The sequence below is a fragment of the Xenopus tropicalis genome, chromosome 7 (assembly GCF_000004195.4).
Source record: "Xenopus tropicalis strain Nigerian chromosome 7, UCB_Xtro_10.0, whole genome shotgun sequence".
NCBI classification, from domain to species: Eukaryota; Metazoa; Chordata; class Amphibia; order Anura; family Pipidae; genus Xenopus; species Xenopus tropicalis.
Genome location: NC_030683.2, coordinates 114,671,996 through 114,697,297, shown reverse-complemented (window position 1 = coordinate 114,697,297; position 25,302 = coordinate 114,671,996). Strand labels below are relative to the sequence as shown.

Here is a 25,302-nt window from a genome sequence, read left to right as displayed (position 1 = left end):
TTAAAGAAAGGTTTATGGAGCATTAATAGAAAACCAATGTGGTTGATCTCATTTCAGAGGATGTGTAAGTACCTGTGGGTCTAACAATAAATATGTGCCTGTATAACAAAATGCATTGATATGTTATTTAATATGATTATATAAACTGATTTTAAGGTACATCTTCCACTAAAGGACATCATTTAGCATGGGTTACTATAGGTAAGTGTCCTGTTATCCAGAATGCATGGGACATGGGGCTTTCTGAATAAGGGATCTTTCCGTAAACTCTCCATACCTTAAGTTTACTAAAAAATTATTTAAACATGAAATAAACCCAATAGGATTGTTTTTCAAGCGATATGGATTCATGCAGCTTAGTTACCATAAAGTACAAGCTACTGTTTTATTATTACAGAGAAAAGAAAATTCAGGATTCGGTTCAGTGTCATCCCTGCACCCCAAGCCCTATGCAGACTTTGTCATCAGAGCTCCCCCAGCAGGCCTCTCGTCTCCAGACAGCTGTGATTTATATAATGTGGGGACAGACACCCCTATCTCTCCGGAGGGGGTAACCAGCGCTGGGAGGCATATCTCTTTTCATGGCCCACATGGATCCAAAAGGTTCAATCACACTATGGCGTGCACTGCTGCTCATTAGAGCATACATGTACTCCAAGGAGATCTTATGCCTCTCAATCATCTGCCCAAAGGTTCCATCACCTTCTTTTCTAGCCCCCAAACATGGGATATACTGGATAATCAGCCTGCTATAATGGAAAGAAAGCCACATAGCACTTAGCAGATGGCAGACGATACCTGTTTTCATACACATTTATCAAAGAAGTTGATCTATGCTGGGAAAAAAATTCTGGTGGAATCTCAACATATCAACATGATATCTGCCAAATCCTCTGATTCCGATAGACAGGGTGTGGCGCATAACACTATACAGCCATAAAACATTGAGCATTTGGTAATCAGAACAACATGCTTCTTGTTGGACATCAGAAATGACTCTCGTTTGCAGCCTGCATTACTTATCTTTTTTTATTTTTCAGCAACACCACATTTGGAGTAGAGTTTTATTTGCTGCTAGAAGGCCTTCTGCATTTTTGCTTTTTGTAATGGCTTGCTTACAGCAGCATTGTACCTTAGTGAAGCATCTGAAACATGTCCAGAAGCTTAGCTACTGAGCATGAGCAGAGCACAAAGCTGTGATGCCTCCTTTGGCTGATGCCCACAGAGCGTGGTAGTCGCTATTATAGATCTCTGCTATCGCGGGCAACTAACTGTTCTGAAATGCCTTTCCACTGGCAACAATAGGAGTCACCGGTGGAAAGGCCTTTGCATCATATTGGTTTTGCGAACTCCCCACAGGAGGAAACTTGTCCACTGGTGACTCCTATTGTTGCTGGTGGAAAGGCATTTCAAAGCGGTTAGTCGTCCGCAATAGCAGAGGGAGACTACCACGCTCCGTGGGACATCAGCCTTAAGGTGGCCATACACAACAAGATCTGCTCAACTGGCGATGTTGCCAGGCGAGCGGATCTTCTCCTGATATCCCCACCTACAGGTGGGCGATATCGGGCTAATTGAATTAGAACAATGGTTATAGGCGCAGTCAGTTCGGGGACCGCATCAATGTGCCAATACGGTCCCCGATCCAACTAAATTTTTAAACCTGCCCGATCAATATCTGGCTGATTTCAGACCAGATGTCGGTCAGGCAGGCCCGTCGTTTTGTCCCTAAACGGCCCGACAAGCTGCCAAAACGGTCTAAGGGACGGATATCGGCAGCTAGAATCGGCCTGTGTATGGCTGCCATTAGGTAAAGAAACACCTTCATGTTCTGCGCCCTGCTCATTTTCACATTAGTCATATCAGCACTGTCCTAGCTGAATAGGGATAACTGGGGGGCACCTGCAGGGTCCTGATTTGAACCCCCTTAAAAGATAAGTTAGTGTAAAATTGATGCTATTTTAAGCACTTTTGCCATTTACATTCATTATTTATTTATTTTTTTAATTCCATGATATTAAGGGATAAAGTACTGTTAAAATGAATGCATTTTGTTTAACAGCATTTTGAATGCATTTTGTTATAACGTAAGAAAAGTTATCTGAGGTTTCTAATGTTTTCCCAACCAGAAGAACATCAGAACAGCCCTCTTTCTTTCTCCTGACAACTTCCTTGACAACATCATGGTCGGAAACTGGCCAGTAGGTGGCGCTGTTGTGACAAAATGTATACATTCTGACAGTAATTTATCCCTTAATATCCTGGAATTGAAAAAAAATGAATGTAAATTGCAAGTGTTTAGAATATCATAGATGTCAATTTTACATCAACTTGTTTTGAAGGATTACTTATCCTTTTATTCCACTGTCAGTGTGGTGACCCACAAAGCAGCAGGTTATAGTACCGCAAGACTGTGGCAGATACTACTTGTTTTTCAACTCGTACTAGCTCAGTAATGAGGTACAACTCCTAGCATTCTCCAAACGAAGCCAAAGGATTTTGGGGTGTTCTGCGAGTTCTGATTGGAAGTCCATTTCTATTATATACACTTATATATACACTGGATGTACCTGCACTTCTCGGTCGCCATACTTCTGGGGGTTCTTGCTGTTCTGACACTTCTTCCTCAGCTTCTTCAGCTCAGACTGACATTTCTCGATTGACTCTGACTTGGACCGGTGCTCCACCTGGTATTTTTTCAGCGTCGCCTGGGAATATGGAGTAATTTCTATCAGTTGGAATGTGACAGGCAAGGAAGTGGAAAGGAGGAGGCACAACGATAAGGTCAGGAAACTAGAGGAAAACACTTACTGTTAAATACTTAATGTCCAGTTCGAGCTTGTGTTCCAGTTGAGCCAACAGTTCCGAGTGAAAGAGTTTTAACTGTGAAGAAAAAAAATCTGATTTTATTTTCATTTGTCAATAAAGTTGAATAATTATTTAAAGCTATGTATATGCAAGAAAATAGACACGTAGGGGCATATTTATCAAAGTACAATTTTTTTGTATTTGGAATCAATTGTATTTTTTCAAATTTATAGAACTGTGCGTATTTTCTGTGTTTTTTTCATTAATTTGCGCAACTTTTTTGTACTTTGCGACAAATTTTATGCATCAAAATCGTATTTGTCGCAACGAGTACGAAAGTTTTGGATTCATTCAAGCTTCGGTATGGTGACTTTCCTTGGGCCGGGTTGGAGCTGCAGAGTGCCATTGAGCCCTATGGGAGACTTTCCTTGGGCCGGGTTGGAGCTGCAGAGTGCCATTGAGCCCTATGGGAGACTTTCCTTGGGCCGGGTTGGAGCTGCAGAGTGCCATTGAGCCCTATGGGAGACTTTCCTTGGGCCAGGTTGGAGCTGCAGAGTGCCATTGAGCCCTATGGGAGACTTTCCTTGGGCCAGGTTGGAGCTGCAGAGTGCCATTGAGCCCTATGGGAGGCTTTCCTTGGGCCAGGTTGGAGCTGCAGAGTGCTATTGAGCCCTATGGGAGACTTTCCTTGGGCCGGGTTGGAGCTGCAGAGTGCCATTGAGCCCTATGGGAGACTTTCCTTGGGCCAGGTTGGAGCTGCAGAGTGCCATTGAGCCCTATAGGTGACTTTGCTTAGCCCAAGGAAAGTCTCCCATAGGGCTCAATAGCACTCTGCAGCTCCAACCTGGCCCAAGGAAAGTCTCCCATAGGGCTCAATGGCACTCTGCAGCTCCAACCCGGCCCAAGGAAAGTCTCCCATAGGGCTCAATGGCACTCTGCAGCTCCAACCCGACCCAAGGAAAGTCTCCCATAGGGCTCAATGGCACTCTGCAGCTCCAACCCGGCCCAAGGAAAGTCTCCCATAGGGCTCAATGGCACTCTGCAGCTCCAACCCGGCCCAAGGAAAGTCTCCCACAGGGCTCAATGGCACTCTGCAGCTCCAACCCCGCCCAAGGAAAGTCTCCCACAGGGCTCAATGGCACTCTGCAGCTCCAACCCGGCCCAAGGAAAGTCTCCCACAGGGCTCAATGGCACTCTGCAGCTCCAACCCCGCCCAAGGAAAGTCTCCCATAGGGCTCAATGGCACTCTGCAGCTCCAACCTGGCCCAAGGAAAGTCTCCCATAGGGCTCAATGGCACTCTGCAGCTCCAACCCGGCCCAAGGAAAGCCTCCCATAGGGCTCAATGGCACTCTGCAGCTCCAACCTGGCCCAAGGAAAGTCTCCCATAGGGCTCAATGGCACTCTGCAGCTCCAACCCGGCCCAAGGAAAGTCTCCCACAGGGCTCAATGGCACTCTGCAGCTCCAACCCGGCCCAAGGAAAGTCTCCCATAGGGCTCAATGGCACTCTGCAGCTCCAACCCGGCCCAAGGAAAGTCTCCCATAGGGCTCAATGGCACTCTGCAGCTCCAACCTGGCCCAAGGAAAGTCTCCCATAGGGCTCAATGGCACTCTGCAGCTCCAACCCAGCCCAAGGAAAGCCTCCCATAGGGCTCAATGGCACTCTGCAGCTCCAACCCGGCCCAAGGAAAGTCTCCCATAGGGCTCAATGGCACTCTGCAGCTCCAACCCCGCCCAAGGAAAGTCTCCCATAGGGCTCAATGGCACTCTGCAGCTCCAACCTGGCCCAAGGAAAGTCTCCCATAGGGCTCAATGGCACTCTGCAGCTCCAACCCGGCCCAAGGAAAGCCTCCCATAGGGCTCAATGGCACTCTGCAGCTCCAACCTGGCCCAAGGAAAGTCACAATACCGAAGCTTGAATGAATTCTGAAATTTTCGTATTCATGCGACAAATACGATTTTGACGCACGATTGTCGCAAGGTACGAAAAAGTTGAGCAAATTAACGAAAAAGTGCAGAAAATACGCACAGATCTAAAACTTAGAAAAAAAACGAATTTTTAGGACTCAATCGTACATTGATGAATGTGCCCCTTTGTGTGTGTATTACAGTCCCCAAAGTGTTTCAGATTACCATACCCACTAGGAAAGTCTCCCACAGGGCTCAATGGCACTCTGCAGCTCCAACCCCGCCCAAGGAAAGTCTCCCACAGGGCTCAATGGCACTCTGCAGCTCCAACCCGGCCCAAGGAAAGTCTCCCACAGGGCTCAATGGTACTCTGCAGCTCCAACCCCGCCCAAGGAAAGTCTCCCATAGGGCTCAATGGCACTCTGCAGCTCCAACCCGGCCCAAGGAAAGTCTCCCATAGGGCTCAATGGCACTCTGCAGCTCCAACCCGGCCCAAGGAAAGTCTCCCATAGGGCTCAATGGCACTCTGCAGCTCCAACCTGGCCCAAGGAAAGTCTCCCATAGGGCTCAATGGCACTCTGCAGCTCCAACCCAGCCCAAGGAAAGCCTCCCATAGGGCTCAATGGCACTCTGCAGCTCCAACCCGGCCCAAGGAAAGTCTCCCATAGGGCTCAATGGCACTCTGCAGCTCCAACCCCGCCCAAGGAAAGTCTCCCATAGGGCTCAATGGCACTCTGCAGCTCCAACCTGGCCCAAGGAAAGTCTCCCATAGGGCTCAATGGCACTCTGCAGCTCCAACCCGGCCCAAGGAAAGCCTCCCATAGGGCTCAATGGCACTCTGCAGCTCCAACCTGGCCCAAGGAAAGTCACAATACCGAAGCTTGAATGAATTCTGAAATTTTCGTATTCATGCGACAAATACGATTTTGACGCACGATTGTCGCAAGGTACGAAAAAGTTGAGCAAATTAACGAAAAAGTGCAGAAAATACGCACAGATCTAAAACTTAGAAAAAAAACGAATTTTTAGGACTCAATCGTACATTGATGAATGTGCCCCTTTGTGTGTGTATTACAGTCCCCAAAGTGTTTCAGATTACCATACCCACTAGGGTTTACAGCTCTGCATATGAACATAGTGCATAGGGCCAGTAATACACAAACAAAGCAAAATTAAAAGGACAGATGTTTTGTGTCCTCTCTGAGGTGTGTCCTAGGGGTCAGAAAAGGCCATTAACTAAGAAAAACCTGCTGTCATGTATACCAACAACATACCCATATATTATGGCTCCTTTACACCCACATTTCACTGCCTACCATGGCACTGTCGATTTCTGGGAGCAATTAAAGAGGTGGATCACCTTCAGGTTAACTTTTAGTATGTTATAGAATGGCCTATTCTTAGCAACTTTTCAACTGGTCTTCATTGTTTTATTTTTTGTTGTCTTTGAATTATTTGTTCCAGCTTTGAAATGGGGGTCACTGACCCTAGCAGCCAAAAAACGATTGCCCTGCGAGGCTGCGATGTTATTGTTATTGTTACTTTTTGTTACTTCTCTTTCCTAGATGAAATTGGACCCTAGCAACCAAATAACTGGTGAAATTCCAAACCAGAGAGCTGCTGCACAAAAAGCGTAATCATTCAAAAACTGCAAATAATGAAAAAATGATGACGAGTTTCAGAAGAGCACTCGCTAGTCTACATCATAGTAAAAGTTCAATTTGGGCCCATTACATGTATGGCTGGTCAGCAATCGGCCAAACATGAGGATAGCACTTTATGGCCTTTAGTCTGGCACCATCCTTGTTTGATAATATCAATATGGCACAGTGTAACCAAGGGCAAAACATTAATATTAAACAGAGACTCCTATACACACTCACTTTAGCTGAGAAGGGAGGGTTCTGCCAAACGCTGCCAGCATTCAGCTCAATGGGACAATGCTATCTGACCTAAGGAATGTATCGCCTGTGAGAAAGCTGATACGCCATGTCATCAGTAACAGTTTTGCTTTCTGTAAATAAATAGGCATTATCTTTGGTGTGAAAGCAGATTTCCGTTGCTATCAGAATGTTTATACTGAGATACATTCAGCAGCCGCCTGACTGTAAAACAATGGCCTGTTACAATCAGCAGATACTCTGTTTATGGGCCGGACACCTTAATCCAAACACTGTGGATTCCTTAGATGGACTTTTTTAATTGGGTTCCTTTGCACGGTTGCACAAGATTATAACAACAGAATAAGCAGGGAGACATATAGGGGGGCAAGATATACCTATATACATCTTTATTTATACATAAGCCAAATAAATAGAATTTATTCTGAAAATGTATTCTGCAAATTCTTTTAATAAAAGGAAATCTTTATTATAAAGCACTAATGGATCATTGCTTTGTTTTGACAGTTATTACCTCCCGATCCTTACCCTTATAATCAGCTGCATTAGTTTAAATAGTGATTATAAGCTCTGTATAAACACCCCCCTTCCTTGCCTCCTTTATTATGTCTGCCTGTGGCTTTGACATAAGCAGAAGCACATTATAAAGGGGTGTTGACTTTTTTTGCAAAGTCTTACTAGAAACCTAGGATTTTGGGGATGTTTTGTCACTACAAATCAGGAAAATCAGGCAGGACTCTGTTAGATTAATGTAGCGATCGGCCAATCACTGATGACCACATAATAAAGCTGTCACTGACCCTGCCCATGATGTCACCCCCGCTACCTGCCTAGAGTTGCCAAAGACAGAAGGTGGCAACCTTACCCATGTACCATTTCCCTTCAGCCCTACTGCACATGCCCAGCCATCTCCATTCCTTTGCAAATCTGGTCCACTGACAATGTATGGTAAAAAGGCTGTTTATCTGTACACTGGTAATTAACTAGCTCCTCCTCTATCCACAACTGCTCGAAGGGAACCAGGAAGCTGTAAGCTCATCTCTGGCTCCCAGGACATAATGGGCTTGGCACAAGCAGCCCGAGCTGCCCGAACAGCAGCACAGAGCACTTCCAAGTTAGGCTTCTCCTCACATTGTGATAGGCCAATGACACAAGCCTATCAAATTCATGGGAAAGATGCTTTGTGATAGGCCTACACAAAGACACTGAGCCATTCAAGGAGGGAGAAAGGTGCTGGTCTAGGGGCACTGGAAATATAAATCCAACCTTGGTTCCAATATCTCTGTTTGCCACGTTTAGCTCAAAAATTTATAAAAACATGAAAAAGAGGTTTGCTGAACACAAATTCTACAACCATATCGGGCAACAGCGGTTTATAATGTGCTACATACATATACAGTATATATATATAAAACTATGGAATAAGTCTGGCACCTATGGGTGAATAACAAATTGCAAAAGGTAGAACACAAGGCAAGATATATACTTACTACTTCTTCCAGCTGAACTTGGATCTGACGGTGAACTTCAGCCATCTGGAATAAAGTATCTCCTGCAACAATCAAGCAAGTGATCAGTATTGGCATAATACTAACTGGGTGCAAAATAAAGCGACAACAACCTGAATAGTAGAAAACACAACCAGGGGCCACAAGGGGAGCAAAGGAAATCAGTATGCTGAGGGTATAAGAACTCCTTCTGCCTGTAATGTCACAAAAAGCTTTTCCTGCCTTCTTTACATTATGGTGTATATGGGGTACTACCCATTTTAATGGTTATAAAACCAACACACACACAAACATATATAAACAAATAGGCAATTCATTAAAAACCCAGACAAATCCACATTTGTTTCTTGGTTCTAAAAGAGTGAAACTTAGACTTCCTACAGGAAAAGGTAACACTTAAGGTCCCCATACACGGGCCGACTATAGCTGCCGATATCGGTCCCTTGGACCGATTCGGCAGCTAATCGGCCCGTGTATGGGGAGAGCAGAGCGGCCTGGCCGACCGATATCTGGCCTGAAATTGGCCAGATCTCGATCGGCCAGGTTAGAAAATCCGGTCGGATCGGGGACCGCATCGGCTCGTTGATGCGGTCCCGATCCGACTGCCCCATTGCCGCCCACATAATCCGATCGTTTGGCCCCAGGGCCAAACGATCGGATTATTTTTTTTTTCACCTAAATGCTCCCCGATATCGCCCACCCGTAGGTGGGGATATCGGGGGAAGATCCGCTCGCTTGGCGACATCGCCAAGCGAGCGGATCTGCTAGTGTATGGCCACCTTTACTTATCTTCAACACATTGGAAATCATATTAGTGGACACTTTCCTGCCAGAGCAAATTCATTATAAGAAGGCAAAGAGCACCATACAGGGCCGGACTGGCAATCTGTGGATTCAGGCAAATGCCAGAGGAGCTGCTGTAAGACGCCACTGACAGTCACTATTTATGAAATGCCAGGGACTATTTTATATGCCAGTCTAGGCCTGGAACCATGCCAGTCATACATGCATGCCCAGTGGGCACAATAAGTACCATTTGCTCCTGGGTCCCTTTTCAGTAACTATAGCTTATATTGTGATCTAAAACACTGAAAAGTACTTTAAGAATATTTTTAGAAACACATACAGTTTGTCCCTTTCCAAAAACCTAGCCCATTACCAAGAACAATAATTCTCTGGCACAAATATTTAAGTACATGGCACTGCCCCTGGAAATGAGGCACGGTTGGCAAGTATGAACTGCTTAACAGATCAGGTTTATTAGAAAAAAAGCAAAAACTCTAACTTCAATTAAAAAGCACCCCCACTCCCGTGTAGCAAGAGACAGAAAAGAAATGTTTCCAACGGTTTTCATCCTAATTACAGCATTCTTGCAGCACAATGTGACTCAGATTATTGCGGAGCTGCCCTTTTGACTTATGAGGACTAACACGTTGCTAATCAGGCCCCACATTGCTGAAATGCTCAGTCATACTATGTCTGGATGGGCCTTGGGCAGTATTATTCACTGGTATTCCACAGGCATTCCCCCCAATCACAAGCAATTATGTCTGCTCCCGTCTCCAGACACAAGCCGCTATATATCGAAATGTTTTCTACAAAAACAATAATACGCTGTAAGTGTATCAGCAGAAATAAAGAGAGAAGAATTGGGAACATCGGGAGAAAATGTTCTTTTTCTTTTGTATGGAAAGTTGGAGAGCCAGTTTTGGCCCCAAGTTTCTGGCAGCCAGTATTATTAACGGTTCCTCTGTTAATATTGGCAGGATTAAAATAGATACTTGTCCTCTCACCAGGAACAATTCAAACAGCCAGACTAGCATAACAACTGCAAAGGGGAGCTTGTATTGTCTTTAAATTAGACGCCCAGGCCTGGACTGGAAATCTGTGAATTCTGGCAAATGCCAGAGGGGCTGCTGTAAGATGCCATAGACAGTCACTATTTATTGGGCTGGTGGGGGCTGTTTGGGATTCTGTACATTGAAATGCCAGGGCCATATTTGCACCCCAGTCCAAACCTAAAGAGGGTACATGTAAAGCAACAGGTATCTATGTTATCCTACATTACAGCCATGTCACCTCCATTGCCACATACAAAGCATCCTATAATACCTTTATCAATATTATCCGCGTAAGTCACCCCCTGCATTTTCACACGGTCGCTTAGTTCTAATGTATTTTTTTCGGTGATTCACAGGAGATATTTCCAGATGTTTTATCCCCCTTGCGTCCCACCCTACAGCTTACAAGAACATTTCATGGCTGTCATATGTTTCCTTCATATGTGTCAGGGAGGCAGAAATGGTGGTTTTGGGCGTTTCTCCCCAAAAATATACTGGCGAAGAATATACCCCCCTATGGTACCAAGTGGTTCAGTGCTTTCCAATCACTTCACAGCTCGGGGTGGAGGGGATTCTCCAGAAAATCTGTCGGACATTAGGAAATATGGCAGCAGAAATTCCCCTGCTAACAGGGGCATCTGCCCTGGGTCTAAAGTTACTGATTATATTTATCCTTTGTTCTGATTTTTAGATAGCACTTATTGGCCTTGTGCAGCGGCTCTCAAACTGCGGGGTTGGACAACTGGGGGGCTCAGGCTGAAGGCCACTCAGAGAGAGGTTTGGTGAGTGACACTCAAACCTCTCCAAGCCTGAGTGTGAATGTACAGTGTTAACCTGGCCATACACGCACCAACGATATTCGGTGCGTGTATGGCAAATCGGCGAGTCGACCGATATCGCAGGAAGCTGCTGATATCAGTCGACTCACCGATCGGACCAGTTAAAAGATTTTGATCGAGCGCCATAGAAGGCGCCTGACCAAAATCTGCCTTCAGCGCTGAATCGGCCGAAGGAGATAGAAATCCTATTGTTTCTACCTCCTTACCTGCCGTTTCAGCCCTGAACGGTTTGTGGCTGATTGTACGATTTTTCGTGCAACCGATCGCAAATCGCCACGTGTGTGGCCACCTTTACTGAAATTGCTCCTACCGACTAGAATTCTGGGATAAACTGCAACCCCTTGGATGTTGCTCTCAGTGCCCCCAAACCAGGGAGTTATTTTTGAATCCCTAACTTGGGGGCAAGTTTTGGTTGAATAAAAACAAGATTTCCTACCAAATAAAGCCCCTGTAAGCTGATAGTGTGCATAGAGGCTGCCTAATAGCCAATCACAGCCCTTATTTGGCTCCTCCATGAACTTTTATGGTGCTTGTGTTGCTCTCCAAGTCTTTTTACATTTGATTGTGGCTCACAAGTAAGAAAGGGAAGAAGGGAGTAATTGGGGACCCCTGCTATAGAGAAAGCAGAATAGCCTTTGCAAGGGACCCCAGGATTTTAAAAGCTAGCTGAATGCAGTGATGCATAAATACTATAATAAATGGAGATAAATAATATAATACATGGAGATAATTGTACCATTTATATTCATAATTGGATTTAGGAAACAAAATTCACACTTCCGCTAAAATATAAGAAATAACCAATGAGACACAGAGAGTAAAAAGATATGACGGGGGGACTTGACTTGGGTCGGAGGGGACACAAGTGCAGCCAAAACTCAAGGTGCCACCTCTATAAATGCATGAAGTATATGGGAAGATTAAAGGCACAAAGAGCCACAGCTTCCTCTGATCTGAGAAGTTCCAGCGGAATGAATAGTCATGAATTTCCATGAATGGAACTCAGGAGCCCAGAGACGCAGCTCCTTAGAATAATTCATGGCATCCATAGACTTAAAGTGAATTATTTTGCATAGCTCTGAAGGTCACTCTAGCAACAAAGGTGTTGTTGGAAACAACTAACCCAGCATGAAGAAGTGGGGGCCGTGACTGCCAGTATACCTCACACAATCCATTCCGGCATTTTAGGGGGAACACAGTGCGTTGCCAGGGCAGCAAAATGGGGAATGTGATTTAAGAAAGGCAAGACGCTAAAGTTGGTGGGCATGTGAAAGAATGAGCGGGCCAGACACTGTGGGCTGGTTCATTCACATTCCTCTGCTCGCATCCCCTTCCTCCCCCCATGTAGGCTTTACTATTCATTTCAGATGCTATAAGCCATATGGGAAAGGAGACGGTTAACAGGAATCCCTGGCTGTCAGCAGGAAAACTCCGCTTCCTGTGCAATCAACATGGCCATGAAGATGAAGAGATGAAGGTCTTTTCAGACTGTGCCCAAAACTCTTTTCTTTGCACAAAGGAATGAAAACAAAGGTTTTGGATGAACATGTACAAAAAAAGAGAAATGTGCCAGCGGCATTACTGAGTATATATCTATCCGCACATACATATATAGAACAGCAAGCACTATCCCTGACAGTAACGTACAATCTACACTGCCGGCAGAAGATATACAGAGTGCTGTTAATGTACATTCTGAGCTTCCGGGTTCCACTGAAATGAATGGGTATTGCCTAGTGACACCCAGTCCCAAAACGGCGGCAGCGGCTGGCACTGATCCTGGGAGGTTTAAGCCGTATTATTATTATTTATAATTATTAGAAGTATTATTATTCACAAATGGAAGATCCTTAAAATCATCTTTGGCGCTGAATTTATGTTTGAAAATTAATTCTATATAACTCACGTATTAGGGCTTTTTTGACTTCTTCAGTTGTCAAAATAAGCGCAGAATTGCACCCATTAAAGGGGAAGTACACCTTAACTTTTAGTATACAGGTATGGGATCCCTTATCTGGGAACCCGTTATCCAGAAAGTTCTGAATTACGGAAAGGCCATCTCCCATAGACTCCATTATAAGCAAATAATTCAGATTTTTCAAAATTATTTCCTTTTTCTCTATAATAATAAAACAGTGCCTTGTACTTGATCCCAACTAAGATATAATTACCCCTTATTGGGGGCAGAACAGCCCTATTGGGTTTATTTCATGGTTAAATGATTCCCTTTTCTCTGTAATAATAAAACAGTACCTGTACTTGATCCCAACTAAGATATAATTACCCCTTATTGGGGCAGAACAGCCCTATTGGGTTTATTTCATGGTTAAATGATTCCCTTTTCTCTGTAATAATAAAACAGTACCTGTACTTGATCCCAACTAAGATATAATTACCCCTTATTGGGGGCAGAACAGCCCTATTGGGTTTATTTAATGGTTAAATGATTCCCTTTTCTCTGTAATAATAAAACAGTACCTGTACTTGATCCCAACTAAGATATAATTACCCCTTATTGGGTACTTACTTTAACAGAGAAGTCGGCTTTTTCACTTTACTGCGCATGCGCCGGACTCGGAGTCCAGGAGAAAGGGAGGCGGAAGGAGGAAGCGAATCGCCCCAGGTGCCCCGGGCTGGTGCGGTTTTCTCCTAATAGGGGCACCAGCCCGGGGTACGAGATAAGCGATTCAAGTCACTTGGGGGTGCTTAACATTTTAGCACCCCCAAGTGACTTAGCCTTTCCTTCCCCTTTAAATGATTCCCTTTTCTCTGTAATAATAAAACAGTACCTGTACTTGATCCCAACTAAGATATAATTACCCCTTATTGGGGCAGAACAGCCCTATTGGGTTTATTTCATGGTTAAATGATTCCCTTTTCTCTGTAATAATAAAACAGTACCTGTACTTGATCCCAACTAAGATATAATTACCCCTTATTGGGGGCAGAACAGCCCTATTGGGTTTATTTCATGGTTAAATGATTCCCTTTTCTCTGTAATAATAAAACAGTACCCGTACTTGATCCCAACTAAGATATAATTACCCCTTATTGGGGGCAGAACAGCCCTATTGGGTTTATTTCATGGTTAAATGATTCCCTTTTCTCTGTAATAATAAAACAGTACCCGTACTTGATCCCAACTAAGATATAATTACCCCTTATTGGGGGCAGAACAGCCCTATTGGGTTTATTTCATGGTTAAATGATTCCCTTTTCTCTGTAATAATAAAACAGTACCCGTACTTGATCCCAACTAAGATATAATTACCCCTTATTGGGGGCAGAACAGCCCTATTGGGTTTATTTCATGGTTAAATGATTCCCTTTTCTCTGTAATAATAAAACAGTACCTGTACTTGATCCCAACTAAGATATAATTGCCCCTTCTTGGGGGCAGAACAGCCCTATTGGGTTTATTTCATGGTTAAATGATTCCCTTTTCTCTGTAATAATAAAACAGTACCTGTACTTGATCCCAACTAAGATATAATTACCCCTTATTGGGGCAGAACAGTCCTATTGGGTTTATTCAATATATCAATGATTTTAAGCAGATGTAAGATAAGGAGATCCAAATTACGGAAAGATCCCTTATCCGGAAAACCCCAGGTCCCGAGCATTCTGGATAACAGGTCCCATACCTGTATAATAATTTCTGAATTATTTGCCTTCCTCTTTTGCCTTTTTTCAGCTGTCAAATGTAGCTCACTGACCCCTATTTCTGCTGAGGCCACCATTTTATTATTATGCTACTTTCTATGACTTACCTTTCTATTCAGTCCCCCTCCTATTCATATTCCAGTCTCTCATTTAAGCCACTTCCTGGCTGTTAGGATATACTGGACCCTAGCAACCAGATAGCTGCTTAAATTCCAAGCTGAAGAGATTCGGAATAAAAGCTAAATAGTTAAATAATGCAAACAATTTTTAAAAAAAGAAGACCAATTGCAAATTGCAATATTACTGTCTACAGCATAATAAAGGTTAAGTTAAAGGTACATTACCCCTTTAAAATGTTATTCAAACGTAACACCTGCCTTTACCAAAACACAAGTACAGTGTTCCCTTACATACAAGGCTGTATTTAATGCGCCCCCAAGTCAGCGGAAGTGACATCACGTGAAGCATGTGTATGACATCACTTCTGCATGTCGCAACCAAGCACCCCCTCCTCCAGGTCCTTGCCGGATTTCCACAGGAACTCTCCAGTGGCAGCTGAGGGGATTTTACATTTTTTCCTAAAAAAATACATTTATTATATAGACACCCAAGGGCCACCCCAAAAAGGCACAGGCCATGGGGTGCCTATATATAAATATGCCCCTGCTTCTGTGCTGCACCTATAGGCTGAACTGCACATACTATGAAAGCAATGTAAAGGGACACCCTTGTCCCTCCTATGTCGCCCATTTCCCTTTCAAATGCAAGTGGCACCCATTTGTGCACAATTTATGAACCAGTGCAAATCATAAAAGGCACTAAATTTGCCCAGGAGCAGTAACCCATAGCAACCACAAAGATGTTTGTTTTTAAACAAACCACTAAATGCTACCTGCTGATTGGTTGCTATGGGCTATTGCTCCTAGGCAAACTTAGTGCCTTTTATTACACAACCCCCTTTGTGTCTACAGCAGTGGAGTAACTACTAGGGGTGAGGAGGGTGCAATCTCTCCCCGGCCCGCACCCTCTTGGGGACCACTGGACTACATACCCTGCACCTGGACCCGGGGATGTCTAGTTACGCAACTGGTCTACAGTATGTAGCAACTAGCGCAATAATGCTGGTATCCTGTAAAAGAACATTTGCTTTATAGGAAGAAAATATGGAAAACAAATTAGAACCCCAACACTTCAAGGCATAAGTTCTACCCACTAAGCCCCAAGGACATGCAGCAATTAAGTATGAGGGTTTGTTGTCTCTATGGCTAGAAGCAAGTTATTAGCAACTTACCAAGCTCCTTAGAACCTTGACTGATGCTGGCCAGTTCTCCCAGTTTCACCAGGGCATCAAAGTAGCCTTTCGCTGCCACTGTGACACCTAGAAGAGAAAATGACATTGTTCCTCTGGTCAAAGATGAACCGTCAAGTCTTTGCGACGGTCAAAAAGTGTGAATAATTCACGTGAAAAAACATTTTTTGGTAAAAATAATTAAAGAGGCTGTTATGATGAGTTATGATGTAGAGAGTGTTATTCTGAGACAATCTGCAATTGGTCTTCATTTTTATTACTGGTAGTTTTTTAATTATTTTACTTTTTGTTTTGCAGCTCTCCAGTTTGGAATTTGAGCAGCTATCTGGTGGCTAGAGCCAAATTCACCTCATTGACCCCCATTTGAAAGATGGAAAGAGTCCGAATAAAAAAAAGAAAAATGAAGACCAACTGGAAAGCTTACAATAGGCACAGTAAATAACACATTAAAGGCTAAGTTAAAGGTGAACTACCTCATTAAGGATAACATAGTTTAACTATTGTAATTAACTTCCATATTTAGAAGTCCAATGATACATAAAATCAGTTTAGACAACAAGCAACTGCTACAAACTGCAATGACATTAAACGTCACAAAGGAGTTATCATTGATATTTAATTTAGAAAGTAAATCATTCCTGCATCACAGTAATATACTTTAGGGTGAAAAGGAGAACAAGTGAGTATTGATAAATCAATAGAAGATGTCAGAGGGCCCTGCTCCTGGAAGCTTTGTATAAGTGCAGTCCAGATGGAAGTCACTGGGCCAGAATTGGCTCTACGGAGGATTTTTATGGCCCCCAGGCCGCCCATTGGCTGTACAAGCGTATGTGAATGACATCATGCTACTAACACAATATGGCCCATGAAGATGAGGTCATTTGGATATTGGCCCAGTACGTGGAAAAAGTTTGAGTGCATTTATTATTTACAGGATATCATATATAAGTTAATATTACCTATGTAGTCAAGCAGTAGCTCTGTGACCGTATAAAGCTTGGAACAAATGATAACAGTCATGGAACGCCAAAGTTATTAACGGCCTTTTATATCTTAGTTGGGGGTCTCTTATCCTTCAGGGCAGACCTACAGCAGTGCTGGTGGTTATGCAGAAAAAGCAGCAATACCTTATTAAAGTAATACCTGATTTATTTAGGGCAATGTCCAACGGGTAGATTAGTCGCCTTTGCGATGAAATGCCTTCCCACTGGCGATGCACTTTATTGCCAATGGGAAGTCATACATCTTGCTTCTTCTTCCAGCGTCACGGGAAGTTTCCCATAGGAGGAAATGTTTTGCAATATACTTTGCCCACAGTAGCTAATGGCCCACGGTAGGCGTTGGCGTTGGGTAAAACTAGTTCTAGCACTGACCCAACCGGTAGCTCCAGGGTTCCCACAGTGTCCTGCGTGAAAAGGCACAGGGGAAATGTGCCAAAAGAATGTTTTAGTCCCTCCTCCCCTTCCAGGACTTAAAATAATGCATAAAGAGTAGAACAGTTTTGCAGCTGGATTTCAGCATATAAAAATGGTATTATTCATACTTTATTGAACAGATGACATTTATAGGTATATTAGGGGTTTCTGTGTTGTGTGGGGCTCTTCAGCAGATTGTGGTTGGGAAGCCGAAAAATGTAACAGTAGTTGGCTGTCCTCAGCCTGCCTTGCATTCATGAACGTTCTTATCTTTTTACAAGGCTTAATTACGCCAAGTTAAACTTCGAAAATACATCAATTTATCAAAAATAGAGATGCTCTTTTTTTGCCCAAAAGTAATTTCGCCAAGCCCAGGCTGACGCGGCACATAGAGCAGGAACATTAGCATCTCAATACATCAGAGGGGTCATTTACAGCCACTAGCACAATTGCTGTTTTCAATTTTCCCAGCAGTCATTTGTGCAAAAATCCCATTCATTAACGGTACTTGCACTTCCATGTAATAGTGCTCGGCGCCACTTTGTCCTTCCAGCCTCTTGTTCTGAATTGAGCTTAGTTGTTCCTACTGACGCAGGGGAACCCTGGAGCTAACGCCACCTCTGAACCAGGCAGAAGCTTTAGGGTTCCCACAGTAGCCCACAGCAATTGCCGCAATCCAGTCACGTCAATCGCAAATGTAATTGAGTCCATTTGCGTCAGTGTGCGCACAACTCTAATTTTAATGTATTGGCGGCTGTTGTTTCAGACACACCTGTACTAGCAACTGTGAATTACCCCTGATATCTTCCATGCTAAAATCCCACATACATCATTGCTTTATGGGGTTAATTCACCAGTATTATAACTGTATGGGGAAAATACCCTGGCATAAGTACACACAGGATCTGTGCCAGTTAGATCTCAGCACATCAATGGCATAATTTGGATTTCAAGATAATACACAATGGTGCCCCAAAAATATGCCTGATGTATTTATATGACCTAGAGTAAGATAATGAGAAAGCTTGCACTTTGGTAAATATGCCCCTATGACATATACATTGTTATCTTATAGATAATGGATGGAGTGGGACTATTGGACATATGAGGGGCAATAGCAACAGATGCTTGCCTAACACTGGAGGAGTATGACTATGCCAGGACCTTACTAATAATGCCTGTATGGTATTACTGTATCTAATAGCAACTGGACTTTTCTTGAAAACTTTTCACCACTCACCCTAGTGGCTTCTTCAGTTCATCTGAGTAGTAGGGAATTCCCTGGCATTTTTGCTTTAGACTTAATTTTCCTAGATACTCAATATCCTGACCTGGATGAATGAGAATCTTTATAGCCATACCCCATTGGCCTTGTTACTATGAAGTGTGTGGTAGAAACTGATGCAACCAAGATGATATCAAATTGAGGATTGGTTCAAACCAAGTGATTCAAGCGAGATAGCCAACGTTGTCAGTAATAGTTCTCAAGTTAAGGTGGAACCATAAGTCTTGTGGACTAGTCTACAGCATTTTTAAACCACTTTTATCAATAGACGCCATCTGTACTCCTGCTGCTCATTGTTCCTCGTGGAGCAGCCAATGCAAAGCAGTTGATTGGAGAGTAGAAGGACCTGTAACTGCAGCTCCATTTTATGATGCATGTGCAGGACAAACCATGGCTGAGGCCATCTCCATAAAACAAAATAGTTAATTAAATCAGGATCACTAACTGCACAGTTAAACGGGTGCCATGTCAGTGCAAGACTCCACTTCTTCACCACAATTAGAGTGCACAATTACCTAATTACTAGGTTAACTTATAAACAAAGGAGAGCAATGATTACTTACAAGGGATTCCATTACAATTAAACTAATGCAAGGCCATATATTTTGCATTCTAACTACCCTCCACATGGTCATTTTCCAAATATAAAAATCAACTATTAAAAGGTCCAGTTCCCCATGGCCCGATCAAATGAAATATCACTATTTTCTGAAAAGTTCCCCTTTAAAGTTATACTAATAATTCAGATTTGATAACTGAGAAGCAATAGAATGAGTAATGGTGGAATTAGTGACTTTATTATCCTCCCCACCCCCAACACAGCCACAACTTCCTTGCTCTGTGGGTGAATATTACATGACAAATCAATTACTTCATCCGTTCCACAGCTTCTGAGAAACCCTTCATTAGTTTTTTTTTTTAACAGATTTGTTTTAATCTGTCAAAAATTTAACAGAATTTTTGACAGATTAAAACAAATAAAAAGCAAATGCTATTGTAGTAATGATAGCAGACCATAACCTGAGAAAATATGAACCTATATCCAAAAGATATTTGCAGTCATACTGTTCCCCTTATACTGATATAATATACAAGATTTATTCACTGGGATCACCTGAAGGTCCATAGTGTTTAGATTGACTCTATTGAGGCCAACTGGAAAAGTGCAGGGTGTGTGATATAGAAAATATCAGGATATATTCCTATATCCTCAGCTGCAGTCATGAATACAAGGCCAAGCAGAGATATCATGTACAAAAACAATTTACCGGTATAAAAAAGCATGAAAATCAAATATTTAAAGCCCTCATTGATGCCAGGGAAGGTGCCTAATTGAAAATTACTGTGGCCTGTTATTCTGACTGTTCTTGATCTTTGCTTACCCTGATCTTAACCCCTTTGTTACCATGTTAGGACTTGCCAGCTCTTCTTGCTATTTTGCCTACCTTACCTGTCCTGCCTATCTCCAGCATCTGTCCTGCCCATCTTGCCTGTTCCCCAATACCTGTGTCCCCCTCAGTCCTTGCTTCTCAACCCTGAGGCCAGCAGCCCTGATAATATGTTCTTATCTATCAGACTGCAGGAAGGAACTTTTCTGAAAAGATCCCACGGTATGGTCAGGATGACATCTTTATCTGAGAAGGCAAAGTACAGGAAGGGACAAGGCCAAGTGCTTCCTGCCATCCAAAGTCAGCAATGGATATGGTGATGTCAAGCCTAGACAGCAGAGTTGCTTACATTAGGATGTTACTACCATTCTTCTTGTCAGAGCCATAATGAAGTCTAAATGGACATGTACATTATATCAGTCAACAGCACTAGTGAGTGATATTGTTATTATTGTCTAGAGAGAATTTTCACTTCGACCTGAACCAGGGCAACCAGTATCCCATCTCCCACTGTTGTACATAAAGATAAGCAAAGCAATGTTCTACACATTCCCAAATGTAATAAACTCAGACTATAATATTTACAGAACTACTGAATTAATTCAAGGACCATGGTGACCACCTAAATTCATTTAAAGTTTTTTGGCAAATCTGTTTGGTTAGTTTGTCCAGATGCTATATGCCATGAAGTAGAAATCTACCCTTTGCCTTCCATGGTATCATAAGTATGGAGCTGTTTTGAGTCATTTTTCTATTGTTTTGTATTACAGTTCACCTGACTCCATAGATGTATCAGCCCCATAGGAAACCACAAACAATGCAGGAGAATGCTCAGGGAGAAAAAGCAGAAAACCCTTTTTTTTTCTCAATTACACAGTTGCTGGTTGGTGTGATGGAGGTTCTGAAGGATTCTTTCTCTCTGATTTTAAAACCAACCCTGATGGGAAAGAATTCCTTAAAAAAGGGATCATTAAAAATGGATTTAGCCTATATAAATATATAATAAACTTATAGTTGGAAGAAGAGAAGATATCGATATCAGTCTCTTGCCCCAGCATAAACTTAAACATAAACCTGTACATGCACTGTACAACACTGTAATATAACTGTAATGTAGAAGCCACCTGCTCAGAATCAGCCGCTGCACGTCTGAGCCCAACTGAATAAACTCCTATGATGCTCGGACTGGACAGCTCCAAATTATTTATAGGCAAATAATGTGTCACGTTGCCTTCCAATCTATGCGGGAATAGGAATGGAATCCCTGGAACCAAACTTCGTGTTCCAAGATCACAAAGAGCTGCCAGATTCCATTAAAATACATAGTACTTTCCCATATCGTGTAATATTTTGAAGCTATCTCAAATGAATTCCCATAGGGAGATTAACACAGAACAGAGCAGGAGATAATGCTGAACAGAACAGGTTTGTGGAGTTGTTCTGTGAGTAAAAACACTCAACCTGACTTTTATGAACCAAATATCCCTCCATATATCTCCTAATTAATTTAGCAATCTGAGGCCCATTCACTTTGATCTGCTTTTGCCTAAGGGAAAGCTTGGGTGTTTATAACCTAGCTTTTGGATAGAAGGCTATTCCAAAGGAGAAAAAGATGTGCTTCTGCTCCTTGCTTTGCCCACCTGCCCAGAATACACAATACACTATACCAGGGGTGGGCAAACTACGGCCCACAGGCCACATCCGGCCCGTTAGCCCTTTCAATCCGGCCCACCGTCTCCGGCCCCCTTAAAAGAATGAGGGCCCTGATTGGTTGCGCCCAGTGCGTGCGCACAACGTCAGCACGCACGGGGCGCAACCATATAAAAGAATGCACTGGGGAGCCGGGGAACAGAAGGACGAGACGGAGGAAGCAGCGGGTCGCTGGAGATGGGAGCAGCGTAACCCTGTCCCGGCCCGGTCCGGCCCGTCTGTTAGTCGATGTGGCCCCTGAGCCAAAAAGTTTGCCCACCCCTGCACTATACTATGCCCCTCTACACGGGGCAATCCCTCCATGCTCTGTTGTAAATCTGTAAGTGCAAAACGGACCCAAAGTTCATCAGCAATATAACCAGAAGTGGGGGGGCACCCACAGCAACACCTGCATATGTACTGTGCGGTGCCCCATGTGTACAGGTATGGGATCCCTTATCTGGAAACCCGTTATCCAGAAAGCTACAAATTACGGAAAGCCTGTCCCCCATAGACTCCATTTTAATCAAATAATTCAGAATTTTAAAACTGATTTCCTTTTTTTTCTGTAGAAATAAAACAGTACTGTGTACATGATCCCAACTAAGATATAAATAACCCTTATTGGGGGCAGAACAGCCCTATTGGGTTTATTTCATGGTTAAATGATTCCCTTTTCTCTGTAATAATAAAACAGTACCTGTACTTGATCTCAACTAAGATATAATTACCCCTTATTGGGGCAGAACAGCCCTATTGGGTTTATTTAATGGTTAAATGATTCCCTTTTCTCTGTAATAATAAAACAGTACCTGTACTTGATCCCAACTAAGATATAATTACCCCTTATTGGGGGCAGAACAGCCCTATTGGGTTTATTTAATGGTTAAATGATTCCCTTTTCTCTGTAATAATAAAACAGTACCTGTACTGGATCCCAACTAAGATATAATTACCCCTTATTGGGGGCAGAACAGCCCTATTGGGTTTATTTCATGGTTAAATGATTCCCTTTTCTCTATAATAATAAAACAGTACCTGTACTTGATCCCAACTAAGATATAATTACCCCTTATTGGGGGCAGAACAGCCCTATTGGGTTTATTTCATGGTTAAATGATTCCCTTTTCTCTGTAATAATAAAACAGTACCTGTACTTGATCCCAACTAAGATATAATTACCCCTTATTGGGGGCAGAACAGCCCTATTGGGTTTAATTAATGATTTATTGATTTTTTTAGTAGACTTAAGGTATGGAGATCCAAATTATGTAAAGACCCCTTATCCGGAATACCCTTGGTCCCGAGCATTCTGGATAATGGGTCCTATTCCTGTAGTACCACTATTCTGCTCAGGGGTGTGGCTATAGAGGAAGCAGACCCTGTGACCGCTGGAAAGCCCAAAAATTATAGAGGGCCCACTGACTGATAAGCACTTAGTATACAGTACAGTATATATTTATAAAAAAAAAAACTTATTCCCCAAGTTTAGGGTAGCCCTAAAGTTATTTTGCTGTGGGGCCCAGTAACTTTCTGGCTTTGTAAGTCTGACAGACGACTACATATTTTATTTAAAGAGGGAAGAGCCCCTTAAAGGAAAGCTATACCCCCACAAAATATATATATATATATATATATATATTTTGCACAGAACAACCCATATGCCCATAAACCCATATACCCATAAAGCCCTGCTTCATCTAAATAAACCATTTTCATTGGGTAATCCTAAATAGAAACCTGCCACCCCCCTGGGATCATAGGATTCACAGTACACACAAACAAACCAAGGCACACATACATGCTAGGGACCATCAGCCAATGAATGGGCAGAGTTCTGCCTTTTACTCCCACACTACTTCCTGTTACTGTTAGAGCTGCATTATTTCCTGTCAGCTGATCTCTGAGGGAGCACACAGCCCATCACTAAATGGCGGCTGAAGGGAAAAGACGCGCTTTGGGTCCTACGGGAGAAAAGCGCTTTACAAATGTTTGTTGTTGTTGTTGTACTAATCAGGCTGCAGCATGCTTACTTTATCGGCAACAACTTTCTCTAAAGGTGAAGACACACTGGGCTACTAGTAGCAGCTACTTTTTCATGGCTACTAATCTCCAGAACATCCCCTGCCATACACAATACTGAGAATTGTCTCTGCTAAAATACACATAGAGTCAATTATCAGTAAATGATCAGCATTGTCTTTTTTAGTAGCCACGACAAATAGCTGCTACTAGTAGCTCCGTGTGTCTTCACCCTAAATGTACTTATACGCCCATAACTGAAATGATAATAATAAGGCAAATAATAAGGAAAGGAAAATAAAACCCTACTGTGAATGTTGAAATACACACTGCTAACCCTTTTGAACCATTTGTATTCTCTATTTATATTCCCCTCTTGAGAAAATTGAATTCAGTCCCACAATGGACTCTATGGACTGGAGGTTTAAGTGCCTTTGAAGTGCAGCATGATGATGGAGTCGTTTCTATGCTTTCATCCTCAGAACTGTTACAGCGAGGATCCTAGCCATAAATATCTCACTCCATTTACTGCATCGTTGTGTTATGAGCATCACAATAGGAAAATGGCACCTGAGCATGTGGAAATGATAAAGGCTGGAACGGATACAGCATTCGTGTATCAAGGTCTCGCTCACAGGCAGTCGTTTTTCACCTCTAAATGCTGGGTCTATAAGCCAGAAAATAAGGTGCTATGGTTTAGGAGGTAATGTGAAATAACCCAGATAAACACCACATTGCAGGGTTTCTGTACTGTTACTTGGCCCAGTAACCTGGGTTTCCACAATATCATTTTTACATACAGTATTTATCACCACAAGCATATATTAACCAACAAGTAGGGTTCCAATCTTTCTTAGGATAAAGAGGCGGGACCATGTGGAGCAAGGAGGATGGGGAGGGGGCGGGACCATGAGGGGCAGGGTTAGGGTGCAAAATGGGTGGGGCCACAAAAAGGGGCAGGGTAATGACATAAAAGGGGCAACACGGGACAGGATGGGCAAATGCAGCAGAATTTTGGAGAGTTGGACAGGGGAAGAGAAGAGATGTACAGAAGAGGACCGGGCCAACCTGGGAGTAGGAATTGTTTGCAAGCCAGGGGCGGAACACACAGTAAATTTGTAGTACAGGTATGGGACCTGATATAAAGAATGCTTTTCCTTTTCCAGATAAGGGATCTTTCCATAATTTGGATCTCCATTTTTCGGTTAGAAAATATTTAAATATTGAATAAACCCAATAGGCCAATAAGGATTAATTATATCTTAGTTGGGATCAAGTACAGGTACTGTTTTATTATTACAGAGAAAAGGGAATCATTTAACCATTAAATAAACCCAATAGGGCTGTTCTGCCCCCAATAAGGGGTAATTATATCTTAGTTGGGATCAAGTACAGGTACTGTTTTATTATTACAGAGAAAAGGGAATCATTTAACCATGAAATAAACCCAATATGGCTGTTCTGCCCCCAATAAGGGGTAATTATATCTTAGTTGGGATCAAGTACAGGTACTGTTTTATTATTACAGAGAAAAGGGAATCATTTAACCATTAAATAAACCCAATAGGGCTGTTCTGCCCCAATAAGGGGTAATTATATCTTAGTTGGGATCAAGTACAGGTACTGTTTTATTATTACAGAGAAAAGGGAATAATTTAACCATGAAATAAACCCAATAGGGCTCTTCTGCCCCAATAAGGGGTAATTATATCTTAGTTGGGATCAAG

General features: G+C 42.8%; 1 protein-coding gene across 1 annotated transcript in view; it reads right to left on the bottom strand.

Annotated features, from left to right (window-relative positions):
- LOC100485322 (brain-specific angiogenesis inhibitor 1-associated protein 2) overlaps positions 1–25,302 on the bottom strand; it is a 65,250-nt gene that overhangs the window by 22,038 nt on the left and 17,910 nt on the right. The window contains exons 3-6 of the mRNA XM_002935002.5: positions 15,759–15,845; positions 8,107–8,168; positions 2,812–2,883; positions 2,571–2,708 (exon numbers count right to left, since the gene is read on the bottom strand). Coding sequence (XP_002935048.2) covers positions 2,571–2,708; positions 2,812–2,883; positions 8,107–8,168; positions 15,759–15,845 — 359 coding nt within the window. The remainder of the gene's footprint in view (positions 1–2,570; positions 2,709–2,811; positions 2,884–8,106; positions 8,169–15,758; positions 15,846–25,302) is intronic.